This window comes from Oncorhynchus kisutch, linkage group LG1 (assembly GCF_002021735.2).
Source record: "Oncorhynchus kisutch isolate 150728-3 linkage group LG1, Okis_V2, whole genome shotgun sequence".
Lineage (NCBI taxonomy): Eukaryota > Metazoa > Chordata > Actinopteri > Salmoniformes > Salmonidae > Oncorhynchus > Oncorhynchus kisutch.
The window spans coordinates 50,346,014-50,365,281 of NC_034174.2; the positions used below are offsets into that span (position 1 = coordinate 50,346,014).

General features: G+C 42.7%; 1 protein-coding gene across 7 annotated transcripts in view; it reads left to right on the forward strand.

Moving 5' to 3' along the window:
* Window positions 1-13,321: 13,321 nt before the first annotated feature.
* Window positions 13,322-19,268, forward strand: part of LOC109891762 (tensin-2) — a 75,252-nt gene continuing 69,305 nt past the window's right edge. For 5 of the 7 annotated variants that reach the window (XR_004210253.1, XR_004210252.1, XR_004210257.1 and 2 more), the window contains exon 1: window positions 13,324-14,096. Coding sequence is in view for 4 of the 7 variants with exons in the window: in XM_020484250.2 (XP_020339839.1) it covers window positions 13,980-14,096 (117 nt within the window). In the remaining 3 variants the exon portion in view is untranslated. Of the gene's footprint in view, window positions 14,097-19,268 lie in introns of all 7 variants that reach the window. The other 2 variants (XM_020484268.2, XM_020484261.2) reach the window with 2 other exon arrangements.

Below are 19,268 nucleotides of genomic sequence, written 5' to 3' on the forward strand. Positions count from 1 at the left end.
AGTACCAGCTCTATTTTATTACTTATCGTTAATGCCATCTTTGGTGTGCTTATCAATGCATGAACACCTTTTTTCCAACTCCTATCAATAAACTAATTTGAACATAGTAGTAATAATAATTGTATTTGTCCATACAAAAGTTTTACTGTGTTGTAAACCCACAATTTACACTGGTGTTAAATTTGTGTTTTTCTTTAGTCAAAATATTGTAATTCCCCTAGGGGGCGCTATAGTATTGTAGATGATCATAGAATGTTCAATCAGGCGGTGAGTGAGAAACCGCGCCAGTCAGATACCATCACGAGCTAGCAAGAGTAATATACCATAGAGTTAACCAGAGCGAAAACTGAATTCTCTAGTGTTTTCTACACCTGCATTGCTTGCTGTTTGGGGTTTTAGGCTGGGTTTCTGTACAGCACTTTGAGATATCAGCTGATGTACGAAGGGCTATATAAATACATTTGATTTGATTTTGAGTGATATTACTTTTCAAGTTTGTTTTGTTTCAAGACAGTGTGCTTATCAAGAACAGTGTTTGAAGATGTATTAATATTGTCAAAATCATGTACTCCGGTGAGTTACTTAGCTTGTTTTCTACTAGCATGCTAACCGAGAAAAGCCATTGCACTAGCATGTCATTAGCAGGGTTTTGTAGAATAATTATATTACTGTCATGTTCATTTTGAGTTTTGTAACTAAAAACCAATTGGAGTTAAATGTGTAAATGAGAAAGTGTAGTTTTTAGCTCATATGAAGTGTTAATTATGTCTAGTTACTTGTATTGCTGATGGGGCTAGCTCTTGAGTGATCATTCTAGAATGTGTTGTCATTTTTTCTCGCTCATGGAACTAAGCTAATTTTATTGAAATGGTGTTTAAATTAAAGATGCTATTATTCCTGTTGTGAATTTTGAAAAATATATATTTTTAAATGGAGATGCTATTGTATGTAAATATGTTGTGCTAAGCTCTTTACTTTAGCATTTACTTGATGACTTTTGTACAATACTGTTGCTACCAGTTTATGGCAGTCATTGTAATGTTTGTATTGAATTGAGAAGTTTTACTACTAACTATGAGATTCTGACTGAGATCCTGTGCTCTCTTCAGATTTATGTTTTTATTGGTTGATTCTAAGACCAGAACGAAGGTGATTCAGTGATCTCAAAGAAGAATGGCGAGCTAACCACCAACGACCCATTTGACTCGACTGGCGCATGCAGGCTGCACCACTGTATTTGCTTCTTCAACCCATCACTTTGAGGGTGCACTTCTTCATTGGATCCATCTTGGATACAGATAAGCACTCCAACCTGCACTCACACACACACTACCCGGATAGTAGGCCTACAAACTGAACACACACTGATACTTTTCTATTTGGGACAGAGACCATTTTTACTGTTTATGTTTGTGCATTGATGAATTTGTGATTGTGTCTGTAATAAATGTGACTTTTTAAATCATTTTTAATACAACCCTTGTGCCTGTCAAAGTCAACTACGATAGATTCTAGCCCAGACACTACAGCATTGTGTGATAAGTGTTACATCATTTTGTGGCAAGCTAGCCAGGATAATTGAAAGCAGAGCACATATTTAGCTGGTGTTTTGGGGTTTGGTACAGACATATTTCAGACATAGAATTTCAATTTATTTACAAGCAGTATGGGTAGAGTTACAGCCCACTGACCAGCCCCTAGTTACCTCTTATGACTTAACTACATCTGACAATGACCGTGTCCACACGATAGCGACACACTCTTACTGAAATGATCTGCTGAGAAGAGGTATGATCAAACCCAGACCACCCCATTCCAGCTACCCCCTCATTCAGACATGAAGTCCACGGTAGGAGGTGAACAACCCCAACCAGGACTGATGTGCAGCTGCATTATGTCATCAACTCACCTGAAGTCCATCGCATTGTGGTAAAGCATGTCATGACGAACAACACCTCCATAACACGGAACCAACTCAAATGTCTATGTTCCTTCTCAGGCAAAGTACCCAAAGCCCCCAGTTGAACCTGACTATGGAACATGGTGTCATGTCAAACTGATGTTACAAGATTGCACCTCTAAATACAGCAGTGGAGGGTCCTGGAGATTCTGCTTCCCTCAGCCTCGGACTTGGTGAGGCAGTTTGCCTCTGCATCCCCAAGAGCCTATTTGAAGCTTCTGGAGTCCGCTTATGGCCTCGGAGGACAGCAATGAAATATATTCCAGATTCCTGAACACCCACCAGAACTCAGGTGAGAGGGTATCTAAACACTTACAGAGGCTGCAGGTACTCCTCAGTGCTGCTGTGAAGAGAACGTAAGTGAAACAGGCTGATGCTGACCCTGAGCTGTGAAAACGGTTCACACAAGGCTGCTGGGACCACTCCTCATTAGTCTGCGGCTGGACATCAAGACAGAGACACCCCCTGACTTTGCAGAGCTCCTCCTATAGTTAAGAATGGAAGAGGACACCTCCCAAGTGGCGCAGCGGTCTAACAGGCTGACTACAAAATACATTTAGAAATCTATTTTATTCAATTATTGCACCCACACTGGTCGCGCGCGCCAACCAGCATCTGCGTTGCCAAGGGCTCAAATCAGTTCTATTTGTGACGCAGTTCGCACTGCAAGTCCTGCCTTTCCCATCTCCCCATTGGTTTATAGAAGCAGCTACCCACGTGCCATCTCATTAGTTATACCCACATGGGTGACAAAGACAAACGAGGTCAGTGGCGGTAATGCACCTAATTTATGAAAGTTGCAAATCGCAATATAAAGTCAAGAGAAGAAAAAGCCTAGCAGGAGGAGGGATGTCTAGAAACAATTCAGTTGACCGTTTTATGTGTGGATTAATTGTCCAAGTAGAGGACCTTGTGCGTTTCAGGTAAAACAACTCAATGTTTATATCCCAGGACAAATTAACTAGCAGCAGCAAGCTAGCTTAGTAGGACAAATTAGCTTGCAAGTGTAAATGTTTAATGCTTTTCGACCTCTCTCCATATTAATGTAATTGGTTCAGAATAGTTTTTTGATATTTTAACCTACTTGTCGTGATTGCATTTGGTGTGGGGGGGGACAAAATACATTCATACACGATGGTGCGCATGCGCGCAGCTGGTTTGGGTTCTGTGTAAGGCACAGCATCACAGTGCTAGCTGCGTCACTACAGACACGGGTTCGGAGGTTTTGGAAGCCTACATCTCTGAGACTGAGAGCGTGAGGTGGCTGATTTGAAAATGTAGAGCAGCTGTGAGCCCAGAGCAGCCCAAAAGCCAAGAGCAGGGACTAAGGCACACCACATAACGCTCCGGCCAAAAGCATGGTTTTGCTTCAGGTGTAGTGAAGATTGGCCGCATATCCAAGATGTGACAACCCCATCAACAAAGTTGTGTCATGACGTTGGCCTGGGGGGGTAGGTTTATGACAGTCATAAATGCCCCCCCCCCCCCCCCCTTTTTTTCCTCTCTACCCTACTGATGTTACATTTGCGAAACCCTTGGTTAACATAGAGATTCTGGGAACATCAGAAGGTGGGGGTGGGGGGGGGGGGGTGAACTATATTCTGGTAATCCGAACAATTGAACATATGCGGTGGTACTTAATGAATATGATGTCAGTTCGGTTGTCATCTGAGACATTCTCATCAATGATAAGATGACAAACTCTACAGTGGAAAGTCTAAACATTAGAGTTCACATGGAATTGTTCAAATTAAATGTTTAAATATGAAATTATTTGTGATTGGATGAAATGTGAGATTAGCTTCTAAAATGTGAGATTTGGGTTTTCATAAAATAGGGCTCTGCTCAATCAGTGGCCGCCCCTGTGAATGGACATGGGCTATAAATCTTTTCAAACACGCCCTTCTCTCCCTTCCTATATAAGCCCTGGACAACAATATAACCTTCTGTTCTGAGGACGTGAGGACGATGGTCCTTTGTCAGAATGGTTCAGATAATAACTACAGAACGAAGCCAACATCAGTGTGAGCTTTGGTTGCGAATAGTATGAACTTTGAACTCTTATTCACTACAGAAGTGATACCTCCTATCCGTTGAGTTTTCCTTTATGACGTAATTTGTAATCAAGTTATGATTTAATTATGTGTATATGTAATTCTGTGTGATTAGTTCGGTATTTAGTAAATAAATAATTAAACCCAGTTTTGTATTGGTGATTCAACTTGTGAGCCAGGGTTTGTGCAGATAACTAAGAATTTACAACTTTCAGATGAGACTGAATTAAGATGACGATTAATATTGACTGCTATTGATGTAAAATATTACTAGGTCTTTAAGAGTTTATTCGGAAGATAACAGCTCTATAAATATTCTTTTGTGGTGCCCTGACTCTAGTTAATTACATTTACATGATTAGCTCAATCAGGTAATATTAATTACGGAGAAATTATTTTATAGAATAGCATGTCATATCACTTAATCCGACATAGACAAAGACATGACAGTTGCTATCGATTAGAAGTAAAGGAGCTACGAGCTAAGCAGTATAAATGAAAGTATAAATGACTTTCTTTAAACGGGACAAGGTTTTAGTAGAGGGACATACTGAGGCTGACAACACTGACAAATTCATTGGCTTAGTAGGGCCAAGATGAACGGCTGTCGTCATTATCAAAGGAAACCAGAGCAATTCCCTTCTCGATTCAGGCTTACAAGTGACAACATTCACTAAGTCCTTCCATCCCAGCCTATTCTCCCCCTGGACAACATCAGAGGTTGGTGCTAGAGGTCAAGCTGTGCCCTACCTAGGCTACGTCGAGGTCAACATCCTCTTTCCCGAGAACATCCCTCGAAAAACCAACACATTAGCCCTAGTCATCCCAACATCCTGTACAAGCATGTACAGCCGACAAAGATGGCAGAGCTCGTACTAAGCCAGAGACGAGCCCTTACGCGCCACTCCAATAGCCTGTACAGAAGATGCAAGACAACAGCAAAGTGGGGAAAGTCAAATTGCAATGCAAGAAGAGTGTCACTGTTACAGCAGCACAGAAGATGGTGTTGAATGACTGCACAAGAAAAGTACCCACTGCTGGTGGAGCCTCCCACTCATGCTAGGTGGTCTGCTCTTCTGTAGCTACATCCTGTCAAGTCCAAGAACGTCATTGTTTAAAGTACCAATCCTACTCAAGAACGAGACTGCTCATGACATCAGTGTCAGCAAACCGCAACATTGCAGAACTCTCCATCCCCTCATCCTCCAGTCCCTCGCCTCACTGTCAACACCCAGAAACAAAGCTCAAGAACAGTGTCTCACACTCCCACCACTGCTGAGTGCAACACTGAATCTGACAGGTTCTGAGAGCACCATCACTTTCGACAAGCAAGCTGAGCTCCATCCTTGAATTGTTTGCCATGGGTGACCTTGACTATAGTCACACAACTGCAGTCAGGCACCGCATTGGTCTCTCTAATCCAACTTCAAGCAGAGAGCCAGATCCATCTGTCTGACTACCAAGCCGTACGACTTCACCTGAAAGAGCTCTGACATCAACTACAGGTTGAACAACCAGACCATCAGACGTATTCACCTTACCAAACATAGAGGAAACCTTATCAGCTCTGACGGGCTCGAAGTGATTCTCTGTCATGGACTTGCAGTCGGGACACTATCAAGTTGAAATGGAGCAAGGCAAACACTGCTTTTCACATCCATTGGATTCTGGGGGTTCAACCAGATGCCTCAAGGAGTCACAAATGCACCCAGCACTTTTCAGCATGTCATGGAGAAGTATACTGTTCCCAGAAATGTTCCATACGCAGAAAAAGCTTATTTCTCTCAAATGTTAAACACACATTTGTTTACAACCCTGTTTGTGAGCATTTTCTCCTTTGCCAAGGTGCACTTTGTGCTGGGGACAATAAAAGGCCACTTTAAAATGTGCTGTTTTGTCACACCACAATGTCAGATGTCTCAAGTTGAGGGAGCATGCAATTGGCATGCTCACTGCATTTTATGTTCATTTCTTTACCATGAGCCGCCTCAAACGTCATTTTAGAGAATTTGGCAGTACTTCCAACCGGCCTCACAACCGCAGACCACGTGTAACCATGCCAGCCAAGGACCTCCACATCCGGCTTCTTCACCTGCGGGATTGTCTGAGACCAGCCAACCAGACAGCTGATGAAACTGAGTATTTCTGTCTCTAATAAAGCCCTTTTTGTGGGGAAAACTCATTCTGATTGGCTGGTCCTGGCTCCCCAGGGGGTGGGCCTGACTCCCAAGTGGGTAAGCCTATGTCCACCAATGGCTGTGCCCCTGCCCAGTTGTGAAATCCATGAATAGGGCCTAATAAGTAAGTTCAATTTACTGATTTCCATATATGAACTGTAACTCAGTAAAATTGTTAAATGTTGCATGTTCCGTTTATTTTTGTTCAGTGTATATATGGGCAGCCTGAACCTGAACGAAGTCCTTGTGTTCCTTGACAACCTCATTGTGTTCTCAGACATGCTTAAAGAATATCAAGAACGGCTGATGCGTGTCTTGAACAGGCTGTGAGAGTTCGGCCTCAAGCTGTCATTTGAAAAGTGCCACTTCTTCAGGAAGTCAGTCTGATACTTGGCCCATATAATTTTTGAGAATGGAATGGAAACGCACCCTGACAAAATCACTGCTCTGACCATGTGTCAAGGCTAAACAACATCAGCGAGCTGAAATCCTTCCTAGGCTTCACTGAATACTACAGGTTTGTCAAGGATTATTCCAAACTCACCAAGCCTCTGAACAACCTGACTGCTGGTTATCTCATAGATGAAAACAAAGGTCCCAAGTCATCCTCCAGCACAGATCTTAAGAAACTGTTCAATGAGAAGTGGACTGAAACATGTGAAGGTGCATTCAGATCACTCATTGAGAAACTGACCATTGCTCCAGTCCTAGGGTTTGCAAACCCCAAGCAACCCTGCATCCTCAACACTGATGCCAGTTTGCTTGGATTCGGATCAGCTCTGTACCAAGAGCAACAGGGACGAATGAGTCGTCGCTTATGCCAGCTGAGGGCTGTCAAACTGAGAGAAGATACCCCACTCACAAGCTGGAGTTTCTAGCTCTCAAGTGGGCTGCCACTGACAAGTTATTTGACTACCCCACGGTGTTGAATTAACTATAATTACTGACAACAACCCGCTGATGTCTGCCAAGCTTGACGCTGCAGGACAACTGTGGCTAGCCGATCTGTCCAACTTCAACATCCAGTACAGATCTGGCAAGAGGAATCGAGACGCAGACGGTCTGTCCAGAAGTCCACACGACCAAGCCTAGACTGACCTCGGCTCCAAAGCTGAAGACTACAAAGTCCAGCAGTTCACTGCTTGATTCATGAAGGAACACCGTGAACCCTGTTCCCAAGAGAAGCTGTGAAAGCTATGGTTCAGAAACTCTACAGATCTTCAAGCTCAGAAATGTCAGTACTGACTCTCCTGTTGCTGTCCAGTGTCTCTCCTGATCTTCTCCCTGGTCGAAGCACTTTTCCCAAGATGTCACCGCAAGATTGGGCTGCAGAGCAGAGGAATGATCCCACCATCAGTAGAGGGATTACCATAGTCACCACCGGGAAACGTCTGTCCTATCATTAGGCAGCAGGACGAAAGAGCAGAACAGAGACATGGATCAGCCTGTACTTAACAGCGGAGTCATTATTGGAAACTGATCAACAGAGGGGACTCATTCTACTAAATCAATCTTCCAAAGAAGTACAGAAAAATGGCTCTCGAAGGTCTCAACAATGCAGTTTGTCACACAGGAATTAACAGGACAACGGATCACATCGGCCACTACCCAATCTACCTGTAGCACCGGAAACTAGAGGGCTGCGAGTCCCGACAGAGATCATTGCGGTGCGATCTGCATTTTTCATGCTGCAGTTGGGAGTGTTCAGCCAGATAAACAATTTTGGGGTGAAAATATTTTTGTCCCACAGATTATTTGGAAACAGTAGTCTTTTCTGCTTTGTATGCTTTAGCCTACGTATTGTATTAAAAACAGCTCTTTGGCGCATTATTCACACACACACAATTAGTTGCTTCAAGCTAAGTAGCCTACCTCTCCTAGTTGGGTGTGCAAGATCAAGTGTGCCTGGTATATGTGTAGTCTCAATGAAATAATGTAGGCTGGATATGCGTGGGAGGAGAGTCACGTGGCAGTTATCTTTCTAAGGAAATGTAATTAATTATGATTAGACTATTGTTGGCTACAGTGTCCCTAAGTAAATATTGGTAATGGAAAGAAGTGGAGGGCACTCAACCAATGAGTCGAGGTGCATTTAGAAAATGTGATCATTGTAAGAAAAATCTGCAATGTGCACATAGGCTACCATGGTGAGCAAGCGTTGCACCTTTTCATTTGGAATAAATATTGATTACCCATTTTTGTTTCTGCCTGCAAATTGTCATCCTTAAAGATGTGCATACAGGATATAGCCTAAGAGAAAGTGCAAGTGTCTGCTCTCATCATTCTTGCTGCTTCAAGTTGTCGCCATATGTGCGAGATCAGGTGTGGTCTCAATTAAATAGACTAGGCTATAGCCTATGCTTGGCTATAGATATGATTACAACACCTTTTCCCCCTTAAGAGACTGATAATATTTGGCATGCATCCCCAGATCCTCAAAGTTCTACAGCTGCACCATCGAGAGTATCCTGACCGATTGCATCACCGCCTGGTATGGCAACTGCTCGGCATCCGATCTGAAGCTGCTACAGAGGGTAGTGCGTAAAGCCCAGTACATCACTGGGGCCAAGCGTCCTGACATCCAGGATCAATATACTAGGCGGTGTCAGAGGAAGGCCCAAAAAATTGTAAAAGTCGAGTTACCCAAGTCAAAGACTGTTCTCTTTGCTACCACACGGCAAGCTGTACCGGCGTGCCAAGTCTAGGTTCAAAAGGATCCTTAACAGCTTCTACCCCCAAGCCATAAGACTGCTGAAGAATTCATCAAATGGCCACCCAGACTACTTTAAAAAATCACATACGCCCTAAAATAACATTGCGGGACTGCAGTTGGGTTCAGGACCAGTTCATGCGGGTAGGAGTAGGACAGAAAGCCAGCAGGTCTGGTATGAAAAGCTGTGAGGAGAGGAAGCTACATTGCGTTCTGCTCTTGCCCTGTGGATTCCTTGCGCCGTCTGCTTAAGTTGAAGAGGACCAAGACCTGGAACAGAGACCCAAACTAACAACTCCTCAGCAAAGTCCAGTATCTGAAGAGGAAGATGAGCAGAACGACAATGTGGAAATGACGAAGAGGTGGAGTACTACAACCCGCAGTCTGCTCAGAAAAAGATCAGCTACCCGACAATCCTCATTATCCATGAAATTCCTAGAGCAAGAGTCAACCCTACTCCAGAAGATGACCATGCTGAGATGAATCCTCTCGAAGAGCTGACTTACATATCCCTTGGTAACCCCTTACTTTTAGTTATGAATTTACAGCCAGATAAAATTAGGGTATTCCTGATTCAATATAGAGAATTTGGTCCTAGAGGGTGCTATAGTATTGTATATTATATCATTTATCAGCCCTTGAGTGAGAAGCCAAGTTTTATTTGTTTTGAAGATTGGTTTTGTTTCAAGACGATGTGTTTGTCAAGAACAGTGTTTCAACATTTATTTTTTTGTTGTCAAAATCCATGTGGAAACCGGTGAGTTATGTAGCTTGTTTTCTACTGCAGTTGCATGGTAACTGAGAAAAGCCATTGAGCTAGCATATATTTCCTTCAATCCATCTCATTGAGGACACACTTATTAATTGGATCAATATTGGTATCTATAAGAGCTCCAACATGCACATGTGCTCTACCCGGGTAGTAGGCCTACAAACTGAACACACACAGATACTTTTCAATTTAGGACCGAGACCATTTTTTACTGTGTTATTATACATTATGTGTGTTGATGAATGTGCAGTTAAATTTTTTTTTTAATACAACCCTTGTGCCTGTGTCAAATTCTACTTTAGCGAACCTAGAATAGATTCTAGCCCAGACACTACTGCTCCTAGAGAATATTGTTAAGTGTTACCTGTATGAAGTTTCAAATACATTCTGTTATTAATAAATAATGTACTATTAATCAAATATTTAATCGGTCTTCCTGAAATGAAGGGGATAGTGATGCAATCATTGCGAGAGAGAGGGAATCTGATTGAATTTGTTCTCAACTTGCAGGTCAGACTCAGAATAAATGTTAGTGTTAGTGTTGACTGAGCCTGCTCGGGAGCAGGTTAGTTCTGAAGGATTTGTTGCCATAGAAATTTACCTGACTAAAAAGTGAACCACATTTGTATGACTGGTTATCCCGAGTTGAACTCCGAGTTGACCAAAGTTGCCTCGCTAGAGCTCCTTAAACCTGATTTGTAGAATAACCCTCTAGTTACTTATCAAAATTAGCTAGCTACCCCTCAGGTGTGGTCCTGAACAGAGGTCGACTGATTAATCGGAATGGCCGATTAATTAGGGTCGATTTCAAGTTTTCATAACAATCGAAAATCTGTAAAAAAATAAAAATACACCATTATTTAATCTTTATTTAACTAGACAAGTCAGTTAAGAACACATTCTTAGTTTCAATGACGGCCTAGGAACGGTGGATTAACTGCCTCGTTCAGGGGCAGAACGACATATATATATATATTTTTTTACCTTGTCAGCTCGGGGGATTCAATCTTGCAACCTTACAGTTAACTCGTCCAATGCTCTAACCACCTGATTACATTGCACTCCATGAGGAGACTGCCTGTTACGCGAATGCAGTAAGCCAAGGAAAGTTGCTAGCTAGCATTAAACTTATCTTATAAAAAACAATCAATCAATCAATCATAATCACTAGTTAACTACACATGGTTGATGATATTACTAGTTTATCTAGCGTGTCCTGTGTTGCATATAATCGATGCGGTGCATATCGTTGCTCCAATGTGTACCTAACCATAAACATCAATGCCTTTCTTAAAATCAATACACAGAAGTATATATTTTTAAACCTGCATATTTAGCTAAAATAAAGGTTAGCAGGCAATATTAACCAGGTGAAATTGTCACTTCTCTTGCGTTCATTGCACGCAGAGTCGGGGTATATGCAACAGTTTGGGCCGCCTAATTTGCCAGAATTTTACGTAATTATTGTCACGCCTTGGTCTTAGTATTTTGTGTTTTCTTTAATTATTTGGTCAGGCCAGGGTTTGACATGGGTTATTGTGGTGTGTTTTTGTCTTAGGGGTTTTGTGGGGTGTCTACGTAGTCTATGGCTGCCTGAGGCGGTTCTCAATCAGTCAGGTGATTATCGTTGTCTCTGATTGGGAACCATATTTAGGCAGCCATATTCTGAGTGTTTTCGTGGGTGATTGTTCCTGTCTTTGTGTTTGCACCAGATAGAGCTGTTTCGGTTTTCATTATTTCATTTCGTTAGTTTTGTAGTTTCTGTATGTATAGGTTTTCCTTCATTAAAATATATCATGAATCATCATCACGCTGCATTTTGGTCCGATCCTTGTTCTACCTCTTCGTCAGAGGAGGAGATAGAAGAGAGCCATTACAATTATGACATAACATTGAAGGTTGTACAATGTAACAGGAATATTTAGACTTATGGACGCCACCCGTTAGATAAAATACAGAACGGTTCCGTATTTCACTGAAAGAATAAATGTCTTGTTTTTGAGATGAGTTTCCGGATTCGACCATATTAATGACCCAGCAGCTGTTTATGACTTCAAGCCTATCTACTCCTGAGATTAGGCTGGTGTAACCGATGTGAACCGATGCGCGCTAATAGCGTTTGAAACGTCACTCGCTCTGAGACTTGGAGTGGTTGTTCCCCTTGCTCTGCATGGGTAACGCTGCTTCGAGGGTGGCTGTTGTCGATGTGTTCCTGGTTTGAGCCCAGGTAGGAGCGAGGAGAGGGACGGAAGCTATACTGTTACACTGGCAATACTAAAGTGCCTATAAGAACATCCAATAGTCAAAGGTTAACAAAATACAAATGGTATAGAGAGAAATAGTCCTATAAAATAACTACAACCTAAAACTTCTTACCTGGGAATATTGAAGACTGATGTTAAAAGGAACCACCAGCTTTCATATGTTCTCATGTTCTAAGCAAGGAACTTAAACGTTAGCTTTCTTACATGGCACATATTGCACTTTTACTTTCTTCTCCAACACTTTGTTTTTGCATTATTTAAACCAAATTGAACAGGTTTCATTATTTATTTGAGGCTAAAGTTATTTTATTGATGTATTATATTAAGTTAAAATAAGTGTTCATTCAGTATTGTTATAATTGTCATTAACGCAAATAAATAAAAAAATCTGCCGATTAATCGGTATCGGCTTTTTATTGGGTCCTCCAATCGGTATCGGCATTGAAAAATCATAATCGGTCAACCTCTAGTCCTGAACATGATTTTTCTTTTGTGGAGAACACTTTTCACCCCCTGCTGTGTACAGGACTCTTGGTGGCAGGTGTGGAGGGTCCTGCTGTGTCCCCGTCCCCTTCCCTCTGGCCTGTCTCGACAGTGACAGGAGGGTCGCAGACCCCTCTCCTAAAAACAACCTTCAGCGTGTTTATGTTTTACCTCAGGAATGCTGACAGGCAATAGGTTGTGTGTGTGTGTGTATCATCACTCCAGGGGGAGGTGTGTGTGTTTTGTATGTTCTCTTGCAGTCAGATGTAATCAATTTGTATTTCAACCTCTTGTTGCTCCGTACCCTGCGTGGCTGTGTGTATGTACAGGTGTTTATTGGGCTAATTTGAGACTAGTCATTTTGTGTATCTCACAGTTTGAGTAGTTCTCTACTGCAGCAGATGCAAGTCAGTGTGTGTGTGGGGGGCGGGGGGGGGGGCTGATCGTGTGTTAACTGTGTTTGTTCTCCTGCTCTGCTGTGGGGTGTTATTCCTGATGGCTTGGCGGAATACCAGCTGGCTCTCCGAGGAGGTCCTAAATCCCCGTGTTACTCTACACAGATCTAAAGGAACAGAGCCTATTATTGTTTTCAGTTGAGAGGGATGTTAAGGCAAAGTGTGTCTTCTCTCCTCATGCAGAGTTGCTGGGTTGGTGCACAAGGTTTTGGCTTGTGAGGTACTATCTAGTCGCTTACCCATGACATGAGAGGAAAAATAATAGGATCGAACCATTGCACTGTGTATGCCCGCCCCTCATGTGCTAAGTTGCAGAGTCCGGTGGGTCGACAGGGTGTCGCACTGAGCGGCGCCATCTAATCTCAGGGGGAACGATGGAGGAAAAAAGGGAGAGAGGCTGAACACAGCAAGAAAAAGGGAAGGGCCTGAAGTCAGCCTGACCTAAACAGCTGTTTGGAAAGGGGGGGGGAGTGGAGAAGTGAGAGAGAGGGGAAGAGTACTGTTTGTGCAGCAGGCTGGCAGGGTGAACAGCTAGTGAGAGGGTTGTAAGAGGAGAGGGGGAATGAGAGAGAAGGGTGTTTCTTTGAAGGCGGAAAGGGGAGAAAGAGGGCAACCAGAGAAGAGTGTAAGTGCAGAGAGTGAAGGGTCCGTGCATGCTGGGTGGGAAGGGACAACCTCTAGCGAGGGAGAGAGAATGGTGTAAAAGTACAGGCTGACAGAAGAAAGAAGGGTGCAGGAACGGCAAGAGCGACGGCAGGAGGGTGCGAGAGAGCGGGCCCTGTGCTTTCTGAAAGAAGAGGGAGAGACGTGTGGTGAAGGAAAGACGGGGGGCTGGACTGAGTGAATGTTGTGACGGTTCCAGTCCTGGCTGAGTAGAGAGAGAGAGAAATATCAAATTGGACAGGGGTGTGAGGGCTCACGGGGAGGAAAGGGAAGGACCCAGCTTCCCTGTACTAGCGTGAAAAGTAGGAAAAGAGTGATTCCCTATTGGAAAAAAAAGAGGGGAGCCTAAGGAGTAAGAGACGGAAAGCAGGTCCTTGGGATATCCGGACAACTGACTTGTGGATCAAATCTGAAAAAGGAGAAGACAGAACCAGAGGATCAATGGGGTGCATTCACAGTATCCAGCATTGCAGCAGAAAGAGATGCGCTCCGGAACCTGAGGGATCCCCGAAAGTAGCAGTCCACAATATCCCTGTTGAAATCCTACAGCTGGCTGAGGTAAGCGCGGCACTTGTTGACATCTCTGTCTGCAACACTCTAAAAGTGTAACCCTTCTGTGGCTCAGTTGGTAGAGCATGCTACATACGTCAGGGTTGTGGGTTCTATTCACGCTGGGGCCACTCATCTAAAGATGTATGCATACAATACTGTTAGTTGTTTTAGGCGCCTGCTGATGTATATCCCCCTCAGGAGACAATATTTTGGGGATGAATAAAAAGTACAAAACTTCCAAGTTCTTGATTGATTGTAACGTGAGTGACTCGCCTACTGCTTTTTGGAGTTGTCTGGTGACCCATCATATGTAAACAGAATCAATATTTCTAGCCAGGACCCGGAGTCTCAGCCCATAAGGTGTCACCTGAAACCTACCCTATGGAAATGGGGCATGTGGATAGTGTCATGATGTGCGATATAACAGAAACACACTCTCAAATGGTTTGGATTGAAATTCAAATCAGTGGTCTCAAAGTCAGATCCTGGAGGCTTAGGAGCGTGTGCAATAGTGTGTTTGTTCCAGCCCATGGGTACCACACTTGATCTAACTTATCATGGTCCTCAATCAACACCCTGATTAGTTTAATCTGATATTGTTAGTTCTGGGCTGGAACAAAAACCTAGAGTGCATTTGGAAAGTATTCAGGCCCCTTGACTTTTTCCACATTTTAAATTGCCTTATTCTAAAATTGATTAATTAAACAAATGTCCTCAATCTACACACAATACACCGTAATGACAAAGCGAAAACAGGTTTTTAGAAATGTTGCTAGTGTATTACAAATATAAAACATATTTTATTTACATAAGTATTCAGATCCTTTGCTATGAGACTTAAAATTGAGCTCAGGTGCATCCTGTTTTCCATTGATCATCCTTGAGCTGTTTCTACAACTTGATGGAAGTCCACCTGTGGTAAATTCAATTAGGTCCCAGAGTTGACAGTGCATATCAGAGCAAAAACCAAGCCATGAGGTCAAAGGAATTGTCCGTAGAGCTCCGAGACAGGATTGTGTCAAGACACAGATCCCCAAAAACAGTGGCCTCCATCATTCTTAAATGGAAGAAGTTTAGAATCGCCAAGACTCTTCCTAGAGCTGGCCCAGCCAGAACCCGGACTTGAACAAGATCAAACATCTCTGGAGAGACCTGAAAATAGCTGTGCAGTGACACTCCCCATCCAACCTGACAGCGCTTGAGAGGATCTGCAGAGAAGAATGGGAGAAACTCCCCAAATACAGTGTGCCAAGCTTGTAGCGTCATACCCAAGAAGACTCGAGGCTGTAATTGCTGCCAAAGGTGCTTCAAAGTTCTTAGTAAAGGTTCTACTTATGTAAATGCTTTATCGTTATGGGCTACTGTGTGTAGATGGATAAAATATAGAAAAATATATTTAATCCGTTTTTTGAATAACGCTTTAACATAATGTGGAAAAAGTGAAGGTCTGAATACTTTCCAAATGTACGTACACCTGTTGGCCTAAAAAAACAGCAACAGTTCTACACCGTAGACACTATGATCCTAGTTTGGCAGAGGTCTGGTACATTCTACCTGGTCACCTCAATCAATACCCTCTGCTGACTTCCGACCAACCGGATGTTCCCGTTTTCAGTGAAAATGGAAAGACAGCCTGTGACGTGACTTCTGCTTTTAGACGTTAACAATGGCGACACTCCATCTTAACTCCTCCTCCACATTTACTGGATTGGTTGAACAGTGCAGAAGAGAACCTCCCGCACGTTTTTTTGTGATGATATAACATTTTAAAATGCAATTTCGGGGAAAGATTACAACTTTGGAAGCAACTACTTGTCCACACCAAAGAGAGGATGGTCTCAGCTTTCTGTAGGTATAATCTATAATTTCTCAATGATCAATAAGCTCAAAGCACACTTCTTTCTTTTTTACAATCAAGATATTTGAAATGGCTTAGAAATGTGGAGTATGAAAATGTGCATCGGTCAATGAAAGTGCACTAGGCCAAATTTTGTTTAGTTTTTTTGTATGACATTACATTAACTGTTAGATTTACACATGGCTACTAGCAGTAGGTGTTATATTTAGAGTTAGTGATCTAGCTACTATGTTTTGAGTTGGCACTTCCTCAGGTGGTGAATTGGCACAAATTCTGGAGCCCTATTGTGACAGTAAAATAGAACTAATATGGCCTGATGTGGTGTTCTGCCCCTGAGCAATGTCGATTAAGCCACCCTGCACCTCTCTGATTCAGAGGGGTTGGGTTAAATGCGGAAGGCACATTTCAGTTGAAAGCATTCAGTTGTACAACTGACGAGGTATCCCCCTTTCCCTTTTTAATTGTCAACCCAAAATTCATGACAACCCTGGATTAGGTTGCTTATCAAAATATATTTGAATCATGCATTTCTGCTTGGACATGTTAGATGTAAAAATGTCTTTATTGAATCTCCGTAGTCTATTGCACTTCTTAATAAAGCATTGAGAATTACTTTATAAAATTATTAGGTCTACTCAAATTGTTTGTTGTGTGACGCTATGCACATTTTGGGGGGGGGGGGGGGGGGGGGGAGATTGCCACCAAATCATGGGCTGGTGCCACCAACTGAAAAGGTTAGAGGCACCAGTGCCACCAGGGAAAAATGTTAGCCCTGCCGTGTTTAGTCAAAGCTATTAAAGTATCCCCAGTATTTGCCGCACGCAATGTCAGTAGTCCCATTTAGTTCACTTTCAGATGGGGTCATATACCGGTCAGGATTAGAGGTCAAGAGAGAGAGAGCGGGGGATGATAGTTGGAGGGGATCGAAGGGGGTTAATCATGTCGGTTCCCTGGTGATCAAAGTTGAAGGGGAAGTGGTGTCCGTTACTCTCCTATGCGTCGTGTCGTCTGCATGTCTGCTGTAGCCGTATTTAGGAGCAGCCACATTGCAACATGGCTCCAAGTGTGTCTTTACTAGTCTGTTCCAAAAATGTGAAGTGCATGTATGTACGATTTCTTTACATGATTTAAGGCCCGTGTCATAAATCAGAATTCAATCGTTGAATTGGATCATCTGTGTGAGTGCTGTTCTATTGTTTTTGTTTTCCTGATAGCAGTGCAGTGAAAATACTATGGTATGAGGGTGTGGTTGTGACAGTTGACCAGCCCAGCTGCGCGTGCTGTTAATACTTGTATCAATACCTGGCTGATGCTCTACAGCCCTCAAATTCAAATCTGGACCTTGATGCCAGTTCAACTGCTTTGCTTTTATTCTTCCCCTCTAATCAGGGACTGATTTAGACTTGGGACACCAGGTGGGTACAGCTAATTATCAGGTAGAACAGAGAAGCAGCAGTATACCCCTGCCCTAGAGAAAGAAACATTGGCATGGGTTTATACATGCATCATTTGTTTGTATAATCATTTGTTTGTATAATGTGTCATGTTTAGTTGGCAAAGTTGACATTGCATTACTCCAATCCGCAGGTATTGCATTGTGTCCAATGCACATTGCTCTCTTGAATGCCATTGACATTTTTCTTTTGGTGCCATGCGTATTTAACCCCAGCCAAAAATAAGGTGCTCGTTGACCAGGCGGATTCACACGCGCCCGTGTTCCTGTACCTATTCTGGGAGTTTCATGGCTCTTTTCGAGGTGTCACTCTTCTGCTCATGGAATGTGGGGATATAAATACACATCGTAGGATCATACCTCTGGTTTCCCCACCTGCTCCTGTCCCTTCCGTGTGTGTTACCCAAAGCCTGGACCCATACTTCAGCATGTCGTCAGCAACAGGCTGTCACTGAGAACACACACACACACACACTTTGTGGTAAGGGGAGTCTCTGGTAGTGTATTTGGAGAGGTTTATGTAGGCCTGTGTGTGACTACAGTGTAGCGTAGTATGTGTGCTGCAGTGTGTTTTGTGTGCATGCAAGAGTAAATATCTAAGTGTGTGTGGGAGAGATGTGGATGCTGGCTTGCTGTTCACACACCAAAAAAAACAACTACCAGAAGGTAATAGGGACATCCACTATGTATGAATCACTGGCACCAGCCACTCCTCTCCCATCTCCATATTAGAGGCTGTGTGCTTTGGGGCTGTAATGGTTGGAGATGCCTTGGGAATGAGCTAGCCTTTGGCTGGAGTATGACGAAAGGGGTGGGGTGCTCAAATCCAGAAATTTCACAAACAGTCATGCAAGTCTACTGGGACAACTGGGGTGTATAGTTAATATAGAAAGTATTCACACCCCTTCACTTTCTCCACATTTTGTTGTGTTACAAGGTGGGATTAAAATTTAATTTAATTGTCTTTCTGTGTCAACAATCTACACAAAACACAAAAATCACTCTCAAAGTGGAAGACAAATGTGAAATTAAATTTAAAGCTACTCTTGATTGCATAAATATTCAAACACACTACGTTGACATGCCCACACAAAACCCTCACATATTCGCATACACTACATACGAATACACTCACATAAATACACTCATTGTCACTAGTGCTGCGTTCCTTGTTCAACTCTTAATATTAGCAATCCTGATGCATAGTCACTTTACCCTGCCTTCATGTACATATCTACCTCAAATACCTCGTACCTCTGCACATTGATCTGGTACTGGTAATTCCTGTATAGAGCTCCATTCTTGTGTATTGTATTCCTCTTGTGTTACTATTTCATTTTTTAAACTCTGCATTGTTGCTTTGGGCTCGTAGTCTAGCTTTTCACTGTGAAGTCTTCAGCAGTTGTATTCGGCGAGTGTGACATACGATTTGATTGGAACCACATTCACGAAAGGCCCTAATTGTACTCTTTTGTGGGGGATTCAATACATCTTCCTCATGCAAAACCAGTCATATCGATCAATATAATTGAAAAGTTTGAATCCCATGGAGAGAGGTTTTCTCTACATTGTTTGGTATGCAATGTGGCTTCTCTGGTTCTCTTCTCCTTTCTCACCACTAGGCGCCGCTATTGTCTAATATTTTGTACTCGTAGTCTTGTGGAAAACAATGACATGACGTGCAGAGATGATAGATATAGTGTGAATAATTGATTGTATTTTTTATGTTTTAAAAATGTACACGATGAATGCGGTAATATTATTCACATTGGTTCATGTAAATCTACATCGTCAATCAAACACACATTTTTGGCAACTCCCTTATTAGTATGACCTGGCCAATAGATTTATTTATTTATCTGTAAAA